Consider the following 24978-nt stretch of genomic DNA (forward strand, 5'->3'; position numbering starts at 1 on the left):
TACATATCCCATGGTTTGAAAAGGAATCACAATATGCTGCATATGCATAAAAGTACTGCAAGATAATACGCCTTTGATCCAACATGCCTTTAAAGTAGGAAACAAAAGGACATTCTCATATATCTTACCAACTAATTTAACATATAAATCACAAAAAAATATGATCCAGATGGGCTTCAATGAAGGAAACCAATTAACGTAGACAGCCTTACCATCTGACACATTAGTTGTAATAATAAAATCCAAACAACATGGTCAAACAATAATGCTCTGTATTATATCTGACATTTCTAATTAGTTTCTGCATCCTCTTCAAGAAGAAAGACTAGCAGCAAGCACTTTGTTTCCCAGAGGAAAAAACATCTAAACTTCATGTGTACAGAGCAAAGTCTGTGGATGACGCTGATCTATCTGCATTCCCGTGGGATGTGCTTTGGAACTAATGCGCTTTGCATAGTCCACATCTGGTTTCCCAATTAGACGCTGAAAATGTTTGCTTTCAACTGCATCACCACTGTAACTGCTGCAGGCCTGGAGTGCCAATACCTGCACATACTCCTTAAAACCTTTACCTGTGTCCAGGGACCCAGAACAATCAGAGAGATTTGGGCTTTGGTTTCTGCAGGATGGGATTTATTTATTTATCCTTTCTCCAGCCTTCCTTCAAAATGTCTCAGAATGTCATTTCTCAAAGGAAGTACAGTATTTCTGGCACAGACCTCCCAGCATCAGGCTGTAAGGGTTGCATCAGACAGTTGCATGCTGAACTACAATTAGGATTACAAATTAAAAGCTCCACCATGCATACATGTACAGTTACTGTTTGAGATGTAAAATCTCAATTGTATGGACTCCTTTTCATGCATCAGCAAGAGGAACACAGTTTCATCACCTTAGACCTTCTGGTTACTTTGAGCATCCTTTAAAATCCACCCATAAAAATTGTTTTCAGCATGTGATTTAAATAAAGCAGATCAACATTTGGAAATCTTGGGTAGGTGGTACATAGCAAAACAACAGGGACAGGCTTGTTTTGGAAACTGCTCTTCTTTTGAAAAATAGTAAAGGGATGGCTGTGGGAATTCTGCTAATGCATTCATATTCAGAAAGGTCAGAGATCAGAGGCTCATGTCATTGCAATGAATACAAATCACTTGGAAAATTACATTTTTGTTATTAGGATTAACACTAAACCTATTCGATATAGCAAATTATTTTGCACAGCATTCATAAACAGTAATGAAATTCAGAAAGGCAGACTCTTAAAAAAATATTTAAAGATGACAAAATTAGTATTCCAACCAGTTGAAAAGAAAATAAAGAATATTTAAATGAAAGGAAAAATATTTTTTAAGAATTTTCTTTTTTTTTCAAAGTAATATAACATCCATTTGTCAAGCCAGTACCAAATCGCCTTGGCATCACACGCGAGAGTTTGTGAAGTAGAAATACTATTTCTGACACTACCAAGAATACCCAGGCTCCTGTACCATCTCCACTCCCAGAAATTTCAAAAGAGGCGTTGACTGGCTTTGCAGACTTCCTGAGTGTTCCTTCTGACTCCCTAAAACGGTCCTAATGAATACCAGCACTGACAACAGAGACAGAGAGGAAAGCATGACAGGCCTTTGCTCTGTGTGTTCAGGGTGGCCATTCGTGAGAAACCACAGCTTCATCAAACCAGAAGCTGTTGGAAAAAGTTTGCAATAAATAAATAAACCAAAAAATCTCTGCCTCAGACCATTCAACCTGTAGCTTCAGGTATTACTGGGAGGCAAAACAATTTTTCTAATTCATGTGGTGTGGCAGTTGGAGCAGACAGATGAGAACAGTGATTTTTTTTTTTTTTTTTTGTCAGGTCTATTACAACCTTCCTTTGCACTTTGGGAGTCCATTCCCACCCTCTGAAAAAGTGACTTGGCTAAAGTGACACGTGATTCCTTATGGCAAGTTGGGGCCTGAATTAAGGTCATGCAAGACCCAGTTGACAAGAAAACCACTTCCGTCCACGTGTGAGCTTTCTGTGCAAGCACAGGACCCCACAAGCTGCTCACATCCACATGTCACACCAGGATGCAACCTGCTTTGAAAGCAGGTATCTGATTACCAACAAGAAAAGGTAATTCCAGATAACATCTACTTTATTTCACCAGGCAAAACCCTTGAATATAAAGTGAAAAGCATTGACAAACTGTTGACAAAAAAGACATTGCACTGCCCACAGACAGACCTGGGACTATCAGACCCAACTGCATGGGGCTTCCCAGCAGCCCAAGGACTCTCTCTGTTGTCTGAAGACACATCTTTGCACTCAGCTGTTGATGGCTGCCCAGCCCCGTGCCCTGATCACGGCTACTTTCACAAGGTGCTGTGCCTGAGCTGATACCTTGCTCCTGCTGTGGCACAGCGCTCTGCCATGCTAGCTGTGCAGCTGGCTTGGGTCCGGCTGGCTCCTGCACAAGCAGAGCGAACACACAGCTGTTTGTGCAGCTCCTTGAGATGCCCTGCTAGCACGAGGCAGGGGGCTGCAGCTGAACACAGGTAAGCAGAGTGGAAGGAAGCAATGCCAATGAAAGACGGCAGTCTCAGCACGATGGCTCCCAAACCGCTGCTAGCTATTTGTTTGTAGGCATCATGGGAAAGGAAAGATTTGAAGGACAACGAGGTCACTTTGCGGATATTTGTAAGAAGATCCTCCCACACATGAAAAGCTTATGGGAGAAACCAGAAAAGTGGCTGTTTGAAACTTAGCCCATGGGACGCGAAAGCTGGCAACGCTAGCAAAGCAGAGCTCAGAGCTGACATTGCAAAAGCACATAAGAGATGATAGATAGAGTGCTGCGAGGGCCGGAAGGGCCTTGAAAGTGATATGTTCACTGAAGGAAACATTGCCCTATTTCACAGTCATCTCAAAGTACTGCAATACATTCTGATTTTATTTTTTTCGAGAACATAAGCACATGTCTTTCCACTCACCTCGACAGGGAACCTCTTGCCATTGATGCTGTGCTCAGAGCCTGCTGATCCGTTGCTTTGACCCCAGTGGAACTCCACCTTCTCTGCCTTGAATCTGCCTGGCAGCCCAGCACCACTGACAAAATAATCGTCCTTCAGCAGGATAGCAACTGCACACACAGAACACGGAGAAAGATGTTCTTAGCACAATTTTTTGAGGCATTTACGATTTTTATTCATTATACTACAATACTTCTTCTAATGCAAATAAAAAGTGAGGTCATAATTTTTCTCTTTACAGGGATTTGATTTAAAAAAAAGAAAGGCTCCAAGTAATGCTGGCTAATTAAGGAAGTGATTATGAAGCTACATAGTCTACAGAAAATCACAAAGGCCAGATTTCTCAAGGACTTTTTGGCCTCCTCATTGGACATTGATTAAAATTTAAATGGCAAACTTCATTAAGAACTATTTAATGTGGTTGCAGGGACTAACGACCAACCATGTTTCTTGGCCTTGCGATTCACTAAAGTCTGCAGATCACCAGTTCAACCCTCTGATTGTTGGATTCCCTCTATGTTATCGGGGGGGGGAAAAAAAAAAAAAAAAAGCCCGTGCCCCTGTGCCCTGTCCCACCTCTACTGCTGGATGTGACAAGTACATTCCTTAACCTCCCTGCTTCTCCCTTCTGTAAAACTGGAGAGTGACAATAACTTTTTTTTTTGAGACCCACTCATGCAAAGTTCTCGATAAGAACTGGACTTTATTACAGGAACTCTGACATTATTATTATATGATTCAATAAGGGTCAAGAGGATCTTCTTTGTATTTTCTTTTCATTTCAAAAGCCTTTATAACAATAAAAGTTTGACATCCAAACAGAGGGCAAAGTCATGGTGGAAGATGGTACATGTTACAGGGGTGGTCCCACTATCAACTAAATCCAACTTTCCAACATGCATGCCTGCTGCTCTCACTACAAGATCACCTTCCTTTCTAGCATTTCCTATTTTTTAACTTGCGCAATTCCTAATAATGACTCCTTATAAAATCATTTCTTCTCATCCTTTGCAAAACTAGTGCTTAAAAACAAAACTAAAATTAGCATTTTGTTCTTGTAAAAGCGATTGCAGACCACCACTTGCTGTGCCCAGAATCCTGTGATTAAAGTGTTGTGGGTTTGTTTTTGTTTTTGTTTTTTTTTCCAATGGGAAAAGCTTAACACACAAGGATTTCTCTCTGTTCTCAATCCAACTGTGTCATCACAACAGGAACATTAATATAAATCCATTTTTATTATGTAACAGGGAGGATTTTATTCACTGCTGAAAAAACTAAAAGGCTAGTTGTGAAATAGAAGTTATTCCTCTGTTGGTGAATCACTAGCAGGCTGTTGCTGCAGGCTAGGCTTTCTGCCACACCAGGGCTGCTCTCCCTGTGAGTACAGACAGTTGGCTAAAGCAGCCTCATCTCAGGTACAAGCGTGCAATTAAGAGACATCTAAACATTAAATTGTTTATGTTAAAACCACCTAAATGTTAAATTGCATCAGATGTTCAGATGTTTCTAAATGGTGCCAGTGACATCATGGGGCTCTTCTCTTCCATGATTTCTGGTTCCTCCGCACAAAAGTATTTGTGTAGGAAGACTGGTGGTGTGGGACTGGCTGTAGGTTGCTGTCTGTGTCTGCCAGGATACCAATGTATCCTTATTGAAATACAAGTGGCTAGAAGCACCACTGCTCTCTTCTTCCCTCAAAAAATTCTCAGTGAGCTCAGCAGTGTTTTGGATACCAAAAATCTCACCCAAGTGGTTAGAAATTCCATAGACAAAATTCTAGGAGATGAGGAATACACGAAAGCAGATTTGTGTGCATCTGTTAAAAATCTCTGTGGGGATTCAGTTGCATCTAATAAATATTTGATAGTTCCTAAATCATTTATGGCTCTGTCAGGGGTCATTTTACTTGTTTTAGATGAATAATTAAAAGGATAATTAGGAGGATGTACAATCTGAAATGTTCATCTAATTGTTCATTTTACAGTATTTCTTAACGCTGCTGAGCTGTACAACACATGTTCCCATCACCTTCCTATTTTAGCAGCATGTCCTTATTTCCAATGATCTGGGGGCTTCCATCCCCTCCCCTCCACACAACTTCTGGTTTTCAGGGCTGGAACAAGCAAACACCATGTTGGAGGGCTTCGGGAGCCACCGCGTTTATCCAGTAATTTACTCAGAGTGCATGCCAACGAATCAATCCCCCACACCTACTCAGCTTAAAATACTATATAATTTAGATTTCGAAACCCAAGGAGGTGGTGCACAACTACCAGGATCACAACTGTGTGATGCCACTTGCAGGATCAGGCCTGGAGCTGTGTGTCTGTCACTTTCCTGAGGGAAAAACCCATCCCGGATACAAATCAGCTCTTCCCCCTTCCTAAGCAGGGCAGCTGGGCAGAGATACACGCCACACCTGCAGGGTACTGTACAGAAACACACCTCTGGCAGAAGTTTTGGTAGTTTTCTCTAAGTGGACGGTGTTTTTAGAAGTTTGAAGTGATCTAAGGAGGGGTAAAACAGCAGTGTCTGTGTAATGCTGGCGAGGGACCTGCTCCCACAGGCACTCTGTGGCCTCAGGGCAGGTTGGGCCTGCGGAATCCCTGTCAGCCTCAGGCCTGGCTGACACCAGCTAGCACTTAATTATAAGGTGGCACAAGCAAAAATAACTGTGAAATATGCTTATACTCTCCAAGTGATCTTTACCACTTGGGAAACAGCTACTTCAGTGATGAAATCAAACCCACATTAGTACCTTTGCCAGTGTAATCATGCACAAAAGCATTTCTAGTTAAGGCAGAGGCATAATGAATCCATTTTCATGTTCTGAATGAAGCTCTGTTTTTTGTACATTGTCTGTCCTTTACCTGACATGGGGGGAAAAGAAAGAATACAACAGATCTAAAGAGCAATAACCTCTTTGCCTTTTAACATTTCAGAGCATAAAAGTAAGTAATTGTTCCATCCTAAAAAATATATATATATAAATTACTAGTCCAATAGCAATAACAATAACCCAAGCAACACATTTCCTGCCAGTTAATGAGCATCAAGGTTAAGGGCCTTTGGCTTTCCCTTGGACCCTGGTGTCTTTTAACCAGTCATTAATTGCTGAGAAATGCCCTCTACATCCATCACTATTGCTTAAACAGTTATTTAGTTTACTATCTCTGTCAGTCTGCAATATGAAGGTCTCACGTGGCCATCTGCTCCAAGACTTCACTGCCAAAATGCATCACAATTTATGGCACAACCTGCTTCTACTTTCTACCCATAAGCCAAAACATCCTACTTGGTTTGCTGCTCTGCCACTTACCACTTAAAAAATTAATCCCAGACAAGTTTCTTCAAAAGGTCAGAAAACCAAGAACGGGAATGGAACTTGATAAAATAAGGGAGGAGTTAAGCGCTTAGTAGAAGAAATCACAGATGACAGCAAGGCAAAGAGAGTCTTCGTGTTACCAGTAAGAGATTGTAAGTTACCCAAGAAAAATGACAGTAACTGTTGCCCTGAGAAGCAGTAACTTGTCAGCAAAAATCCATACCCCAATGGGTGAAGGAATCAAGTAGAGCAGCAGTGCTAAAATCACCCAGCAGAGGAGACCAAAGATACAGCTTTCACTGCCAACTGCGTGGAGACTGGAAAATTCGCTGGCACGTTTCGGTTCAACATGGTTTCCTATTATATGTGCAGCAATATGTTCCTATTATATATTCAGTATAGCATTAGCATCTTTCTTAGAAGAAGAGCACCATCCTTTTTTCTTGGTATTTCTAATTATATTTATTGCTGGTTACTACAAACACTCCTTTGTGACCAAAAGGGCAGGGTGCATAACATGAATAGATTAATTAAGCACCAAATTTCCATAGCATTCAGCCTTCCCCGAACCTCATTTTGTTACAAAGGGCAACAAACTCAGAATTTCAAAGCAAACAGGAGCATTTCTTAGTGAAGCTGAAAAAAACCTCAGTAATGCATCAAAAACCCAAGCTATGCTTGATGGTGGTTTACATTAACTAGATTTGCTTTGTGGTAAAAGAAAACAGGATCACAGCCTGTCACTCTATCTCATCTGAGGAGCAATAACTCCCAACTCCCACTACATCCCCGAATCGCTGGAACAGGATCTAAGGCATCTTGTGGACTCCAGGTTGTGGCTCACACCCAAAGTCCCCTGGAAGCCATGGGCGTATCCAAGGTCAAGCTCCGTGCACAACTGTGTTGCACACTCCAGGAGCAGGTACATGCCCTGGGATTTGCTAGCAGACCTTCTGACTAGGAACCTGTTACCTAAAGCACTATAGACACGCATGTCGAATGTTAATAAAGATAAAAATATACTTCCAATAAATAAAATTGAATTAATTAGCGGTTTAATCCAATTCCCTAAAAATATTTGACCTTGTCAAATGAAGAGGGTGGCCTTATAATTTCTGCTTTTTACGTTTTTAGAATTAAAGAGTAATCAAATGCATGCAGCTTTGCATATAAATCAACCTTGACCTTTTGGTGAACTGTTTTGGTAAAAATAAGCAGTACTCTGACTGTTCTTTTCTCTGAAAGCCAGAGCAGACAGAGCAGAAGAGGATTCAGTTCAGTGAAGAACACAGTGCTATAATCATAGCAGAAACACATTAACAAGCTCCCACTACTTTGAGCAGTTATTGCTCTTTCTTCTCTAAAACATCCCGATTTCTAAGACTTCTCCTTTCCTACAAAAGTCTGAGCCTTGCATCTCAGCATTCTTTTGGATTAGATGTTACAGCCTCCCCAAAGCTGATAATTCAAGGTTACACCTTGAAACTCTTATACAGCCTTTTACTCTGAGGAACAACTGACTACCAAGAGAATTTATATGGAGAGCCTAAAAAAAATAATTTTAAAAAACAAACCTTAAAATCTGCAGAACTAGCTTTGCACAGAATGCAAAAGGCAGAGATAGGAGGCTGCTGCTGGAAAATTATATTAAAAAAAAAAAAAAGCAAACCCCAAACAACAGAACAATGAAAAAGGAGGAGGGTGAAACATGGCTTGAATTTTTAATTGACTGCAGGCACGCTATGGAGACAAACAGAAAAAAAACATACCCGTTTTTCCTGTGTTTTTCATCCAAGTCTTGTTAGAAGATTCATTGTCAAAACCATCAAGCTGCAGTTCTTGGTACTCGTCTCCGACGTGAGCCTGATGGTCTATGATGTCTATGGGAGACTGGTGAGACCCTCCACACTTCTCACTAGAAGTAACCCAGTGCTCGGGACCATAGGTACCTGTTAAAAAATACCAATGGAAATTAATATTCCAGTGGCTCAGCAGTTCTGGATAATGCTTAAGAAAGAGGATGAAGCACTTAAGCTCCCCAGGTAACACCACTGCTGTTACACTTCCCGCATTTGAAAAAGGTTAAGACTAGTAAACTTATGAAGAGATCGAAACCCATTAGCTTCATGCCGTACTCAAACTTTGCCTCTAGCAGTAAACAACAATGGCCTTTTTTTTTTTTTAATTACTATTCTATAAAACTATCTGCAATTCCCAAGTTCTTCACGCATATGTTATGAATTAGCATGGTTTTACAGGAACTTTCCTAAAGCTTCAGCTATAATATATTAGTATATATTTACCTTTTTACATGAGATACATAATGTATCAGCTAATGTATATGCATTAACTTGCATTTGTGCAATACTTTGCTTAGATAATATGATCTTTATTAATGATCTCATTTATTTGGGTGGTTTTGAAATCAGAAAAGATGAAAATAAAGAATTAAACCAAAGGGGATATTAATAAACTTGAAGAAAGCAATAAAGTATAAAACACAAACTCTTGATGGAGGAAATAAAGTCAACAATAGTTAACCAGGAAAATAACTTTCCTTTGTTGTTCTTACGTGAGTTTTCTGTTTTGCTTATTAGCACAGTCTGCTCTCACCTAATGCAAGCTACTCTCTCAAAACATGTCAAGTATTAGCAGTAAAGAAGGTCATGGTCTGTCACGGTGTGGTGGTGGAGCTGCGAGAGGTGGTATCACAAACCACTGCTCAAGCTGCCGCAGCCTGAACCCACCCTGCCCATTCTGCAAGGCTCTCCAGTGAGAACAGTCAATAAAAATAATACGTGGAAACAAAAGGTTTCAGACAAAGCCCTTGCTGTCCCCACCACACACCACCTCTAGAAGCAATACAACACCAGGGGCCTCAACAGCACACAGAGGAAGATCTCCAGTGAGTTTCAAATTTTTCTTACAAACCTTGCTCTCCAACTCTTAAATTGCATTAACAGAGACTAAGAGATTATGTTCCTGTGAGTGCAAGTAGTTGTCCACGCTCCTGAAGTAACAGCACAGAGTTCTTGCAAAGCAATTTTCGCTCACAGTTCTTGAGGTGCTTTACAGCTGGGATCAGCACCCTTATTCTCATGTAAAGACAGGGAAAGGGATGAGCTGAGGGAAGCAATTTGCCCAAGCTCTTCTACCAAAAACAAGTTACAACCCGGAGCCAAACTCCAGTCTCTGGAGACCTCTGATGTCACACCTGTTCAGTACCTCTGAACTACACAGTCAGCATGTCTGCTCTGAGGCATACAGCAGCAAATGATGCGCCCATATGCATTTATTACCCTTGCATCTGAGAAACATATGTAAATTCAATTAGTGCCATCCAAACACAGCAGTTGGGAAGGCCAGTTTCTTTGGCCCCTGGGTTTTAACGTGTCTAGTTGCAAAATGCATTTTTCCCATCTTCCCTTGGGCTGATGCAGGACACTTAATCATCAGCAAGATTTTGTGCATTCCCCATCACATGCAAATGCTCTATGGTAACTAAAACAACATCAAAGTGTTTTATTTTCATCTGCAATTAAGCAAAATTGCACCATCCTTTAAAAGTCATTTACATCATCTGCCCAGGTTAAAAAATCAGTTTTGTTTATCTCATTGTTCAACTTGTATTGTCAGCAAAAGCCACTTTTAGTTAATTTCCCAATGTACCACAACTAAGGAGAACAAAATTATTAAAAAGCCCTACATTGGGAAACCTATATGTGTTCCACTTGTAGATTATTTTTTTCCCTGAATCAGGATGCTCTTATTAATTGCTTTGCAGTGAATTAGCTGGCAATTCAGATTTACTTACCATATAACCTTACATTTACTTCATGAAATTTAGGAATTTGCTTTAGAATGTTTAGTCCTGCACACAATCATCAAACCTGCCAGCTCTCATTTTTTGGCTTTGTTATAAGCATAGGGTGAGCTTTTCAAAAGCACTCTGCTCACAGAGGCTATCGCAATGGTTTCAGCTGTGCTTTCAAAAGCTGTGCACTCAATTTTTTATTTATTTTTTTTTAGTATTTTGGTGACCTCTTAACCAATGGGAAGATCTTATTTTTGAATAAGCTGATTTATTTTAACAGGCATTGCAGGGTTACCTCCATGCATCTTGTCACAAAGGCTTTTTTATGATGATTCTTCTTATTATTGTTATTTTTAAGTGTAGCCAGCTCTCAACCAATTTGCAGTGAAAACTGTCTTGTCGAAGTGAATAAAATAAGCCATAAGGGTAAACAAGCAAGCAAAACATCTCATTGAGTTAAAACCTCAAGCGACTTAGGTACCTGGGCTGACTCCTGCTGAAATAGTCTTTCACTGCCCAGACTTCTAAAGGCTTTTAGGTCTTTGTGTCACTTAAACAAGCTTTTTTTTTTTTTAAATTTATCTTGTTTGAATTAGTTTAATATAGTAATGCATCTCTTTTTAAAAATACAATAGCTTCACCTGGTTCTAAATCTATAATTTATCAAAAAAAAAAAAAAAAAAAGCCTAATACTGCTGCTATCTTCATGTGACAGTCTTCATGTTCATACAGAAAGTGTTTCCATATGCTGAATTAGCTACAGGAAAATCTAATGCAGTGAAACTCTCTCAGCAATTCAAAACCCCAATTCAGTGCTGGTGCTGTGACTCCAAGCCCTGACATCCCAAATTACAGCCAGAAGGCTAAGCTCTGATTTAAAGGTTTGAGACCTGCTAGTTAAAATCAGCACAGGATTTTATAAACGGCTGAGCTTTTCATTAATTTCTTTCGGAACTTTTTGATATGCAAAGTGTTACATGCAATATGACCTACACCATTATGGCAGCAATTCTAGACAGAAATAGAGGCCACAACCTCAACACCGCCATCCCAGCCGCGTGGGGCTGGGGCCATCCCAGCTTTAACAATTAGTGTGATACGGCACGGCTGGGGGGAGGCAGGAAAGAAGCAAATTTTCATTTCTGAGTTTGAGACCAAAGTAAATCAACTCTCTCTCTAACCCAGGAAAAACAAGCTCAACAAAATGTAATCAAGACCAGTGCAGGGGGATTCATTTATTCCCTGGTAGCCATCAGAAGGTTTAAGTCTAACTGCCTGCTTTTTTCCATGGACATTCAAGTGCAGTTTTAATTGAAACTGATCTTCCACTACAGATTTCAAATTAATTCTTCTTCCAAGTGTCTCATGCTCCAGACATCCTTGCCTTGCAAAAAACCCTATATCATTAGAGGAGGAAATAGAACACTTTTTCTAAGCTTGCAGGTATTGATTACCTATTCCTTCCATCAAAGCACAATTGCCATTCTGCACTGTATAAATCTCTTCAGTGTTAGACACTTTATAAAGTACCGAGAATTATATCATTAATCATTTGCAGTTGCACCTGTCTTGCTTTATTGAATTCTTTGTTTTTTAGAACTTTAAATAAATGCTTTTAAATAAAAACATGACACTAAATAAAGACTCTGTTTCACTTAAGCCTAGCAAAAAAATCCCTTCGTTCTGCGTGTAACATTTACCCATCTGAGACAGATAACTTATGGCTGTTTGTATTTCATTTTTCCAACGGCGAGCATTACGGCTTTCATCAAATAAAATTTGGAATGAATTTGAATTGACCTTTTAAGGATTGACAAATAATTCAGTTTTCAAAACCCAAACAAGCTAAGAGACCTCACCTGTGCTAATAACGAACATGTTTCCACCACGATGGTGGGATGACCCGCAAGCAAAGGTGAGCACCTGACAGCCTGTCCTGGAACTGGAGCAATCGATGCAAGTGCGGCACAGAAACGGGATGCGCTGGGAATGCTGCAGGGAGGTGGTCACCCTCTATGGCCCCAGTAACTCCAGCCCCACCAAGATAAGATCCTGCCCCGCTACTGAGGAGCTCGCTCATCTCCTGGGGCTGGCAGCTCCACAAGCTCACTTTGGGCTGCAGCCAGGTCTCTGGGACCTGACCCTACCTCTGCTGAAACCAGGGACAAGAGGCCTCTGCTTCTGAGGGGTGAAAGCGCATCTGGGGTCCATCCTCAGCAAGACCCTCTGCTTCTCACACCAGGATTTGCAGCAGCACATAACACCAAAGACAATCTCATCCATCCTCGTCTGAACTTACTTGATGCTTCCAAAGACTCTGCAATCTTTTCTCATGCAAAATCTTTCAGTCAATGACTGAAGAATCTTTATTATTATTTTTTAATACACAAACTGCTCTTTAAATAGAATCCAAAATTACCTTTCTCCTTCTAGTTATGTACAACTTAAACAATGAGAAGTCTTCATTAATGAAAAAACATTTCCACTAAATCTAATTAAAGCTTGCATAAAAACTTAAAAAAAAAAAATCTATTTTTCTTCCACAAACCTTTTGTTTAAACTATCTTTTATCAAAACCACTGCAATTTTCTTGATTTTAAATCATTTCCCAATTAATGGATCAGCTCTTCTGATACAGACTGATGTATACCACGTGCTTTTACACAACATCCAGATGTAGTTTAACAGACATCAGCAATTTATGAACAATCTGATTATGATCATTCATTTACAAGATGGGAAAGAAGCAGAAAAACATTTGTTTTTCTTAATTTAACATGGTTTTAACATTTGCACAAAAATTTGACTTTAAAATCCTAGTCTATCATGCAAAGAGGAAGTTTAGATTTTTTATTTATTTATTTTTTAATGTATTTGTGACTTGCATGTGCTTTATCCTTTAACATTTTTTAAACAACATTACCTCAGACAAATCTAAATGTATTTGATGCCTCTAAACTTTTTATTTCTGAATGAAAATGGCAGTCATGATTGCAAAGGCAACTCAAAACCACTCACACTTCTGCAATTAAAACAAATTAGCTTGGCCACTTCACAAGGACATCCTATCCTATCATCTTAATGCACAAGATCATTAATCCACGATTATCTGCAAGGCAGATATTCACAGAACTGTAAGGAAACAGGCGCTGCAGAAAGGCTTACATCCATCACCCCTTCCAGCCCTGCTTTGTCCTCCCTCCACATGCAAATGGCTCTTGCTGCTCCCTTGCACGCTGTTTTCTAATGCTGACAGAAGGAAGAGACCCTCCTAAGAGGACAGGATCTCTATCAGAGGCAGGATGCCCACATTTCACACAAATTGGCAGGGCTCTCTTCTTGCTGGGTCAGAAGGATGTGGGATGTTGGGAATTATGTTTGGAATCTCACCCAAATAAGGCTAAAGACACGCTAAGCAGTGGCTTGGTAACTCCTCGGATGGCAGTGGTATTCAGTTGTGTTAGCAATGCCACCCAAGCAGGTTGCCTCCAGCATCTACTCTGCAAGTTTTATGGGAAGGATTCTCAGCAAGATTCTGGATAAACAGGAATGCTTTTCTTTGTACAGATGGGTAGGTATGAACTGCCCAGCCGACTCAGCATTTACTTGAGTAATGCTGAAGATGTGAACCTCAGAATCAGCTCCTCTGAGTCTCTGTCTTGAGCTGCTCGCTTGTGAGACAAATCTCAAGAAACACTGGAAAGAAACACCAGTAAACAAAAACATCTCCTTTATAACACTGAGAAAGAGCAAGGAAGCGGCGCCCTTGTTCAACTACAAAGCAGTGAGCTTCACTTGCAGGCTGAGTTTCCAAACAGGAAAAAATGGTTTAAAATAATCAAACATCAAGGAAATTCACTGCGGAACTGGAATTATTTCAAGATTCTTCAGAAGTTTCAAGCCTAGGTCTTCTCTCTGTTATCTGGGACAAAAAGATCAAACCTGGTACTTGATGCCATTAACCAAGACTTCATCATTTTTGCTGTTTAAAAGCAAGTCCTGGAAGGCACCTGGGGAAGGTGCTTACGCCACATGAGTGAGGACAGCAGGCAAGGTGTGTGCTGCAGCTCCAGCCCAGCTGAACCGTCAGCCTCCCTTCGCTCTCTAACCTCCGGCTTCCTCCTAGGAAGACGAAATGAAGTGAACCCTGCAGGATGAAGGCTAAAGACTGCATTTAGATACAAGGCAGGAAAGAATGATTCGAATGACTGACTGATCTCTTGCTGAGTAATTTACCATGTGGCAGCAGGGGTAAAGGTATAAAAATCCCCGAAAGCCCTGATAAAAATCAGTGGCATCTTTCAGGGGCCTTCCCGTTGCAGAGAATGTAATCAAGTTGTTGAATCATTATATTAGGGGAAAAGTTGCTGAAATTATACTGTCTTTCTCTAAAATGATGGCATACTAAATTCAAAGAGATGGAGAAAGAGAGCCCGTAGTTAAGAGTTCACGGTGCTGTTTTGAACAAAGATTCCAGGATTTCCTACCCTGAGGGAAAAGGGCTTTTCATTTTATTATTCTCTGTCATCACTCTGTTTAACATGAGACACTCATGCTTGCAGAAAATTCCAATTACTGCTTGAAAAATGAGACTGAATACCAAGAGCAAGGTCCTGAAGAGCTCGCTGAGACCCAAACAGATATAAGCATCATCCAGTCTGCAAACTCGGTGCAGAAAAAAGTGCCTAAGACATGTCAGAGTCATAAACAGCCCCAGACAGGTTTTTGGAGAGCTGAAAGACGCTGAAAGAAATTTTTCCCAAGAACAGTTTCTGATAAGGGATATCTTAACCGGCAGTTGTTGGAACATACACAAATACAGGAAGAGAGAACAAAAAGGGTTTGGATTTAGATAACCTTTGAGCAATTGCTAGCAGCAACATCAGAAGCACCAGCCCCGCTTCTCCTTTCTGCGCCAGTGCCACCACACCTACAGAAACGTCCAGCCTGGGGCCTTAAAAGCAGAGCTGATCTCGTCAGTGATAGCATCTCACTGCCAAAACGTGGCTGATGCAAAGAAAAAGAATGGCTTTAAACTACACTCGTAAAAATAAATTGTCCTACAACATCTGCAGGTTTTAAAACCAAAAAGAGTGAGGTGCACCATCTTCTAAGTTTCTACTGATATCACATTTCTTGCTGGATTCTTTAATTAAGCCTTCTATTAATTATCTTTTGCAAACAGTTCTAACGTATGTTTTCAAAAGCTTTGTATTCTTCAGAAGATACGTGAACATCTGTATTGCACAGTCACAAACACTTTTTTTTGTGTGCAACCCCATACATCCATACAAATACTTTCTGGATCCTAATTTTGTTCCTCAAAAAAGTACGGAGCTGCCATGAATCTTGCATGAAGCTCCCGCTGTACCTATCAACCTGCCATCGGCACAAATGCATGATAAATACGCAGCATAGGAAACCTCAGCACCTTAAGACAAATGTTGCAGGAAGTTCACAACAAATTGGAGTAAGTGCAATTACTAAAACAAGCTTTTTCCATAAACATTTCAAGGTTTGCATCCATGACCTGAATAATGTATCACCACACAAAAGTGAAAATGGGACTAGCTTTAGCCGCGCTGGCAAAATATTTTGGGGTTTCTTCGGGGATGTGACACAACATACTCTTGACAGACACAGCTAATGAGCTGCTGAGTTTTTTTAACTCCAATATTTCAAAAATGTTTACATTATGTTGAACACAGCATAACAATATCAATGAGATTAATATGCAGAACTCACTGAGCGGGAGGATAAATTGTGGTATACAAGGTGCGTGCTGGTGGCAAGTGACTGAGACAATATACATCTACATCCTCTGTTTTTCATAATTTTCATTTTTAATAAATGTATCTGACATCTCACACCATTCATTTCGTAACTGTCTGTGGCCTTTTTAGAACCGCTCACCCTGAGCTGCATATAATAAACGAGGTGATAACTTACGTTATAAGGAGAAAACAGAAGATTAATTTATATGAAGATGTTGTAAATTAACTTTCTTCTCTTCCTATACCAGTTGAGTAAAACTCCGTGAAGGCTAGGGACAGACATAAAAATGGATTTTTTGCTTAAATATAATTTAAAAAAGTATAAATCCTAATGGAAATTACTGGATGAAGATGTACTGTCAATCGATGCGGTAGCTGATGACAGCAGCTGCTGTCGCTGGGTGGAAGGCAGGATGGCAGCAGGGGGTGCCTGGGACAGGGCCCATCTGAGGCCACCTCCCCGGCAGGGCAGCCCCGCTCTCACCGTCCTCCTTTCCCTTCACAGACAACAGCTGGATAATGATGGATGTGGGCAGCAGAAGCATTTATATCGCTGTACTGCCCAACACTGCAGCGAGGAAGGAAGAAGGCCTTCATTCTTCCACAGACAGGGCAGCAAAGAGCTCGAAAACTCATAAGCGAGCCACGAAAGGCAAGGCCGCAGTGACCCAACATGTGGCACCGCACCCTTGAGAGCAGCCCCTCCTGGGCTGACCTGCCTCCTCCTGTAACAACTTTGCTTCTCCGAAGGCATCTCCTTCAGCTGGAAACCCCCCAGCACGTCCTCTACATCAGAAACACAATCAGCTGTCCCATGGGACAGGAGAGAAATGCCGCCAATTCTTCCAGATCGCGAAGATAAAAGGAGAAATGAGCCTGGTGTTTCGTGGAATTAAACAGATGAAGAATGAGCCTGAGCACATATAATGCCGATGTAAATCACGGTCCCATCTGGGCTACTCCAAGAAGAAAGCACAGCATGAAAAAAGCTCTCAGAAAATAAAACAGAGGAAACAAGAGGAAGAAACTGGGCAGGAAACTTTCCCACCCAAGAGCTGTTTGATGCAGACAGAGGCCCGAGGGGCTTCAAGAAGACTTTGTGGAAAGAAGAGGAGGGAAGAGGATGTGAATTCGGCGTGCTGCTAATTACAGCATCCCTTTTGCCAAGGCCAGGAGAGGCGAGGGGCTGAGCAGGCAGTGGCCGTGCTGTGGTAATGGTCCCCACAGGACCCAGCCCCAGCTGAAGCGGGCAGCAGCTGCGAGCCAAAGCTGTGGCAGGGAGACCTCAGGCTGCGGGAGGAGCGAGGCAAGAGGAAAACCTAGAACAGCCACAGTGGGATAAGGAACCACTTTATGGCAGCATTTTTTTCTTCAAACCAGAGATCTTGGCTAGCTTGAGAGTTTGACTTAGACCAGGCTAAAGCATCAAGGCTCCCATGCTGCTGAGCCAGCCCAGCGGCTCCAGAGATGAATGCTGAACGACAGTGACAGTAATAAGCCGTGACATTTAAGTCAGGAAGTCTCAAATTCCCATCTTGCTTCTCTGGCTCCTTGCTACCACCAGGAGCAACACGCTCCATTTCATTCCGCTGCTTTATAAAGGGAGAAGTTCACCTGTCTCATCAGAGCATCTGCAAGGATTGCTCAAAACTTGAGAAGAGCTGCAGAGATTTAAAAAGAAAAAAAAGAAAGAAAGAAAAAAAAGAAAAGCACAGTAACTGTGCAATCCTCAGCTGTCCCGCTGCAGACCTCAGTGCCAGGCTGCCTGTAAATGCATTTAGGAAAGACACAGTTCCAATTATTTCTCAAAGCACCGCACACTTGAAATCCTACTACTTCTCACATGTACCCTTAATAGCCTTGATCTCACCAAAGAAACTGCTAACGTAAATGATGCCTCACTGTAACTTAATTACCTCCAATTTAGGTGGGTATGGGAACAGAGAGTACCTTTTCTTGATTCCCATCTGTTCCTCATAACTAACCAAAGGAGCCTTCCCCAGAGCTCTGTCTCTGAGAGCCAGCATGAAAAAAAAAAAAAGAAAAAGAAAAAAAAAGAAAAGGGAGAAGAAAGTAAGGAAAAAATTGTATATTTTTATTGAATTTTTGCAGGATGCTGGTTAATAAAACACCCACAGAGAGCACAGAGCAATATAGAAAGGGAATAAAGGGAGGGAGGGCTGATATCAATAAAGCCTATCCAGAGGCACTAGTGGAGTGAACGTACTCTTGGTTTCAAAAGAAACCTGCTACTAAAATGATTTTCACTCGTTGCTTTGGCTAAAGTTTAAAATTCACACACAAAAAAACAAAACTGTCCTAATAAAAAAAAGCCAGGAAGATAAAATCACCCGCTGCTGAAACATGTGTCACCTTCAGCTTTCCAATATCCGTTGTTGGTCCTAACCTGACCCACAGACGGCCACGATACGGGCTGTAGTGTTTAAGTGCATCACGGGCAGCGCTGCAGCCTCTGAAATCATTCATTAGACTTTGACGAACACTAGCTTTGCCATGTGATACATCTCTCTCTTTTTTATTTTTATTTTTTTTTTAAAGAGGTGAAAATCAACTTTTGACCAACTAAGTTGTTAATGGCATCCCTGTTAGAACAGACTTCTCAATCCAGCTGTCCTTTTCACTAATATGCACCAGTCAAATAGCTCCCAGGAGAGTTTCTGGGAGATAGCCAGCTTTTACTTAACGACACATCATGAACCCTAGCCTCAACTACCATTAACATTCAGTCTATGTTTCTACCATTAATTTAAGAGCATCAAGAGTAAGAATAAATAGGAAGACAATAAGCAGCCGTAACATCCAGCTTGAGGTACTCTAGCTGCAGAAGAAGGGCTATCTGCTATGGCACAGAACAGTTTACAACCATTTTTCTCATTTTTGTTCCATACCTGCCATTTCCCATATGTTACATTAAATAGCATAAACTATTCAGAGCCAGCTTTAGTTTTTCAATTAGGTGACCAAGAGGGAAAGAGGGAAAGAGGGAAAGAGGGAAAGAGGGAAAGAGGGAAAGAGGGAAAGAGGGAAAGAGGGAAAGAGGGAAAGAGGGAAAGAGGGAAAGAGGGAAAGAGGGAAAGAGGGAAAGAGGGAAAGAGGGAAAGAGGGAAAGAGGGAAAGGACCTGATTTCCCTAAGATGGATCTCAGCTCATCGCACCACTCCTGGATGAGCTCTGGGTGGAAGCACACTAGTGCAGGAGGAGAGCAGCAGCAGCCACCCCCTGGCCCCACAGCAGTAGAGCCTCTTCCCTCCCTCCGGCGCTGCCTGTGGTGCATGACCCGCATGCGAGCGGCGAAGCAGCTGCTGCGGGGAGAAACCAGCTGCCACGGGGAGCTGGCAGCAAAGCGACCGCGGTGACGGACCGAGTCAGGGTGAGCACCGCCAGACATAGTATCCATGGGGCACAGGCGAACGCTGCGTAAAATATAAGGCTGGGATAAATGTGGTTTCCTTTTGCATAGCATGACCGCGTTGTTTAGAGCGTCTCTTTAGGGAAGATCACCCCAGAGGGCAGCTTGCAGGCTATGAGCTTGTCACCAGAAGGGATCTTCCCCAGAGCCACGTACAAGCATCACCTACCCCTTCACGCCAGTATCTTCACTTACTGCCACCGAGGATGCTGGTGAGCAAAGCAGGTGCTTTCTCACAGCCCTCCCTGCCCTGCTCAGCCTGATGCAGCCAGCTCCGAACACGCTTCCCCATGCTGTTTATTCACAGCAGCGTTTGGGCAGCCCATGGCGACATAGACCATAAAATGGAATCTGGAGTGCATCGCTTAACTGTGAAATCTGTAAGATATTGGATTTATATGGTGTTTGCAGAGCACATTAGAAGATCATCATCATCATGTCTTTTCAAGACAGCCATAATTATTCAGGCTGTTATTCTATCTCACTGGTGCTTTTGAAAAACTATTTAATATTAGCGAACCCTCAGTAAAAACAATGTTTTGGTTGAGAGACTAATCTTCATCTCAGTACACAGCCATACCTGGTCTTATCTACATTACCAATTCCCTGCTGATTGAGCGGATTCATTAACAACACAATCTCTGGCGACTGAAATGAAGTCTCATTCTTCGTATCACTGGTGCCTTGCTGTTTGCTTTTCCTTCACAGTGTGCACACAAGTAATTAACTTACTATGCTCCGCTAGCTCCTGACACATTACTTGGCATAGAAAAATTCACCAGCAGGTAGTTAAGCATGCAAAATATTTTCAGTCAAATGAACTTCATAACAAAGCACTACTTAGGAGAAATGTGGCTCTTCCTGATACAGCACTAACATGCGCCATGCCGCCCGTACCGACAGGAACTTCTTGAGTGGCAAGATAAAAATATATCACTTTTACCAGTTTTGTTCAACATGTAGGAAGCTTCTTTAGGGATTTAGGCTGGCAGACAGTAAAGGGTGATCACTGAAAGGATGAGCATGGAGATGAACCTGATCGGCCCTTGTGTAAGCATAACATAACAAGGACTGGAACAAGATACATAAAGTACAGAACAAAAAAAAAAAAAAAAAAAAGGCAGGAGGAGGGACAAAGTATAGAGGAGATTCACTTCAGTACCGCATTACTGAGATTACCAGTGTCTGGATGTACAGAAGAACAGTGCATTTCCACTTTTACGTGAAATAAAGAGAGGTAATTTGCTATTTTAAGCCTACAGCGCTTTTAAGCCTAGAGTTCAATAAGAGTGAAACCTCCCTAAATAAAAACATGAAACTTATTATGCACTCCACTGAAAAGCCTCCACTCAGGAACGTGACTTAAAATATTTGACTATGCTCAGTAATATCAAGCTGTAACACTGGAGTGAAGTTACTCATGAACTTACCTATTTGCAGGATGAGAGGTTATGGCACAAACTGACTTAGTACCTCCACAGTGCAGGGTGAGATGAAGCGTCAGTGACAGTGCAGTGACAGCCTGGCACTGACTTTGCTAGCACCAGGATTATCCCTTGAGAATATAAAGATACCAGAGACTTTGTGGAGGTCTTCTCTGATCTGACCACGCTCTGAACTAGGACTTAATTACCTTAACATTTGCTCAGCACCAGAGACTGGGAATCATGTGAGCTTCACACCATGCTACCGCAGTCTGGATAGTGTCACACCAAACAATTAGTCACCTGCTCTACGCTTTCCGAGGCATTCCTTTAAACCAGAAGTACCTGGATCTCCAAAACGTACGTAACGAATACTTGACAAAAAGCAGGAACATGGCTCCTATAAAGACCCCTTCACAGTATTATTAATCACAACTTTGACCTTCTGTGACAAATTCTTGCTCAGAAGTTCTACAACTGCACTGACCCAGAACATGGGAAACTGTGATCTCTAAGTTTCCTTCTACACGAGGAAAAATCTTTCAGAAGTCCTAGAAAATAATAGTTGTCTTCCACTCAGTTTTGTCCAGAAGACATTTGTTCCTTCTCCTTTCACGTGCCTCAAGGCATGTACCTTTGCCAACTCTGACTGTTGTTCCTACTTGCTCAGTCACAGAAGTTAGCTCCTCATGTTCCGTTGCAACAATTTTTGCTTGTGGCAGAAGAATTAGATCTGCGGAGGACAGAATTCACTGAGATTTGTGTATATCATTTTCCTCTATTCTTACACTGCTTTCAACAGCTCATTTAAATATAGCTCCTGTCATACCCATCATTTTCAGTTCACCTGTTATGCAGAACCACACACTCCACCTCCAACAGAGCCAGTCTTTTTCTTGGCTGTATAGTTTACACACATTCTTTAACTCTACTCTGAGCCTTAACTTCTTATTCAGTTACAATCTATTCCTCAAACACTATTTCCATTTGCTTGACAGGAATATTAATGCATGGAATAGAAACCAGTTTTTGTTATTTCTAATTCTCAGCAAAAATGAACTACCTAGCTCAATAGCTCCCTATATCTTTGAGAGTTACTCAGGTCTGTAAAGAGTTCACTATATCAAGGAAAACCTTTACGACATCTCCAAAAGGCTGCTGAAACTTGCTGTGTTGCAGGGATGGAATCTCAGGTTTTGTTTGCTTTTCCCCGCTCACAGTATCACTAAAAAGTAACAGGTTTTCATGCCAGAAGAAACAGTTGGATAGCACATACTGACATGATGAGCACAAGTCATTACTTCAGAAAGCTACCTCTCCACAGAGCCTTAAAAACAGTCTTCACCTCTTTCAGAAAACTATTCAGCATTGAAGAAATCACAACTTAAGAAGTCACTATTTGTTTTCTGATTTAAAGATTGTTTCAGCGTTTAATCGCTCTCTGAGTTTCAACCCCCAGCTTACTTCTAACGCCAGCTCATCGTGTTTCCAGCCCAGGGTTTATTTTGCCTTCTAACAGTAGCTTACAAGGGGTCTTCAGTAGACAGTATTTTCTCTTTATGGACATGCATGCTTCTCAAGGGACTTACCCATACCCAAGTCTACATAAATGCCATTGGGGCTGGACAGCTTTCCTCCAGGGGGGAAAGAGTTGCACACTGCCCAGAACCATCTTCCAGTGAGGAAGTCAACTGGGATGGAAATTGCTCTTCGCTCCATCCAAAACTACCAAACAGACCTAAGCTGATCCCTCCGCTGCCTTAGGGAGCATTCCTTGTATCGAAGGTCAGTAAATGAGTACTGTCCCCTCCTCAACTGGATATTTTCCCAAAGCCTAGATTTCTTTCTTTGGCTCCAGTGGAACCTACCAACGGACTTGAACCAACAAAAAAGGTGATCAGGCATAAAGACCGATAAACAGGTCTGAAGAATGTCATTGCACCATATTTTGTGTAACGTGGTCTTACAGAAAAACGTTTCCTCTAGAATGAGATTGTCTTGAGAGTGAAGATTTGTGTCACCCTTTTCTCCAGCACTCCGACATTCGAAACACTGCTGTGGCCGAGTCCTGCCTCTTCTGCAGCTCTTGCTGGTCCCATCTTATCCGACCTGTCCTGAATGCTTTCTCCATTCAAGCCGCATTAGGCACATACAATAATTTTTCTAGCCCCTATATGGCCCATTATTGTTTCCACATCTTTAGCTTCTATCTGGCTTATGGTGTCAGCCTTCAGTTTCCCTATCCATGGGTTACTCAAAGCACACAGCTCTGTTTTCTTCCATGCTATCACTCCCCTGGCTGAGAACCACTCACACACATTCACAGAATTTTATTATTTTTTTTCTCCTTTAAGTCAATCCTTAATGGCTTCACCTACAAAAATCTGGCTGCCAATTAAGCTTGCTGTTGTGTTGAGATCAATTCCTACTACGCTAAGCAGTGCTGCCCCACTGCACCGTTGCACTTGTCTGTATCCCTGCACTATTTATTATCTTACACAAGTCAAGAGCTTTTTGAGGAGCAGCCTATCCTTCTGTTCTTGTTTTGTTCAGAGGAAAATTTAAAATAGATTTCGATCCATGACTGGAATTTCTTGCCAGTGCAAATCCATAGGAATGAGTTAGAGTATCCTGAGTATGATAAGGTAATTACAGAAGCCCTGTTTGGGACCATGGACCAAAATAAGTAATTAAATACAACCCTCCTAATTATAGAGCATGTCTTAGGCAATTTAATGCCTTTATTAAAGCTGTAGCCAGTATACTTGAGAGACTGCACTCTTGGTCTCATGAGAGTGAATTATGTCCAGCTTTTTAAACTAGAAAGTTTTCAGGCTCCTTGTCTTCAGAGCAAAGTTCGAAAACACAGAAGAAAGGTCCAGGAGCCAGAAGGCAAAGAACCTTAAAATTACTACCTTTTTTTCAATCCCCCCAGATTTCTTTTGGTCGGTCTCATTACTTTTGAGCAACTGACCCTGGCAGTACTCCAGTGTACCTGACTTTATTGACAAATACCAAACAATCTAACGGCCAGGGGAAATAACAGAAAGAATCCAAAGCCATCAATACCAAAAGCCGGGCTAATAAAAGGGGCCCACACAGGTGCCCAAATGCCAAGCACCCTCCCGTGCTCAGCTCAGACCCACTTCCATTAGCTTTGTAAGCTAAATGGTGATCATGTAGATTGTTTTTTTGCTTTAGGATGCTTTTATTCTAGATGACACCTACATACTTCATACTATCGAGCACGAAAAGAGGTTTTATTTGTTTAGTTTTTGTTTAAACTACCAGTGACCAATACTAGGTGACATGCCTACATAACACATCTTCTGGTCTTGCTGGACTTGTCAGCTTTTCACAGCAGCAAAAAGAGCAAGCAGGGCTCACTTTGAAGTAAGTTTTGGATGTAACCACTTATACAAAGAAGCTAGTAAATCAGTAACAGAAGTTTATTAATTTAGTAGTTACTGAGACAGATCTTATTGATCTTCTTTACTCACACTCTGCCTCTAGAGTTTATCTCACAGCTCCAGTTTATGCCTCGATTAAGTGGCCAAGAGAAGCTTTGTGTTTCATAGCATGCCCATCATGTAGCGTAATGCTCGTGGTATGATGACTTGCAAACCAAGCAGTGGATTAATCACCCTGCAAGAAACTCCATCTCTACTCACCCAGGGCAGCCAGCACAAGCACTTGAGAGCTAAGCCCAGTCCCGAGCTGCACCACAAGATGCACGGCGCTAACTCATCCGACGACAGCCTTGTAGCCAGCTTCAGCTCGCTTGCGTTTCTGACACAATATCAGTTAGCTGGCGAGGAGTTTCCATTTTCAGCATTCGCATGTTTTTGTGAACATTTCTTTTTATAGGCTCTGACTCAGCAAAGTACTTAAGCACATGCTTTACTTTAAATAGCTGAATAATGCAATGTCTTTTTAGCAAATGTTTAACTTGAATTGTGTGAATAGTTCCAGTTCAAGGGCTCCTCATGCCTCGGACACTGAGCGCTCACTTATGCGCTCTATTCATTGCACAGGTATAATATTATTCATGGGCTTCACGTTACACATTTACTTAAGTGCTTTGCTAAACAGGGTCCAAAAAGCAAATATGCCACAGCCAGTTTATTTAATAACGCTTCTACAAATCCGGTTCTAAACTGTCAAGCATTTTAACAAGGAGAACTAAATAACTGTAG

At 41.5% G+C, this 24978-nt stretch overlaps 1 protein-coding gene across 3 annotated transcripts in view; it reads right to left on the reverse strand.

The window, feature by feature from the left end:
* PTPRG (protein tyrosine phosphatase receptor type G) overlaps nt 1–24978 on the reverse strand; it is a 398462-nt gene that overhangs the window by 175708 nt on the left and 197776 nt on the right. For all 3 annotated transcript variants that reach the window (XM_068694010.1, XM_068694009.1, XM_068694011.1), the window contains 2 exons: nt 8110–8289; nt 2977–3125 (listed from right to left, as the gene is read on the reverse strand). In XM_068694010.1, the coding sequence (XP_068550111.1) occupies nt 2977–3125; nt 8110–8289 (329 nt within the window). The remainder of the gene's footprint in view (nt 1–2976; nt 3126–8109; nt 8290–24978) is intronic.

Source organism: Anas acuta, chromosome 11, assembly GCF_963932015.1.
Source record: "Anas acuta chromosome 11, bAnaAcu1.1, whole genome shotgun sequence".
Taxonomy (NCBI): domain Eukaryota; kingdom Metazoa; phylum Chordata; class Aves; order Anseriformes; family Anatidae; genus Anas; species Anas acuta.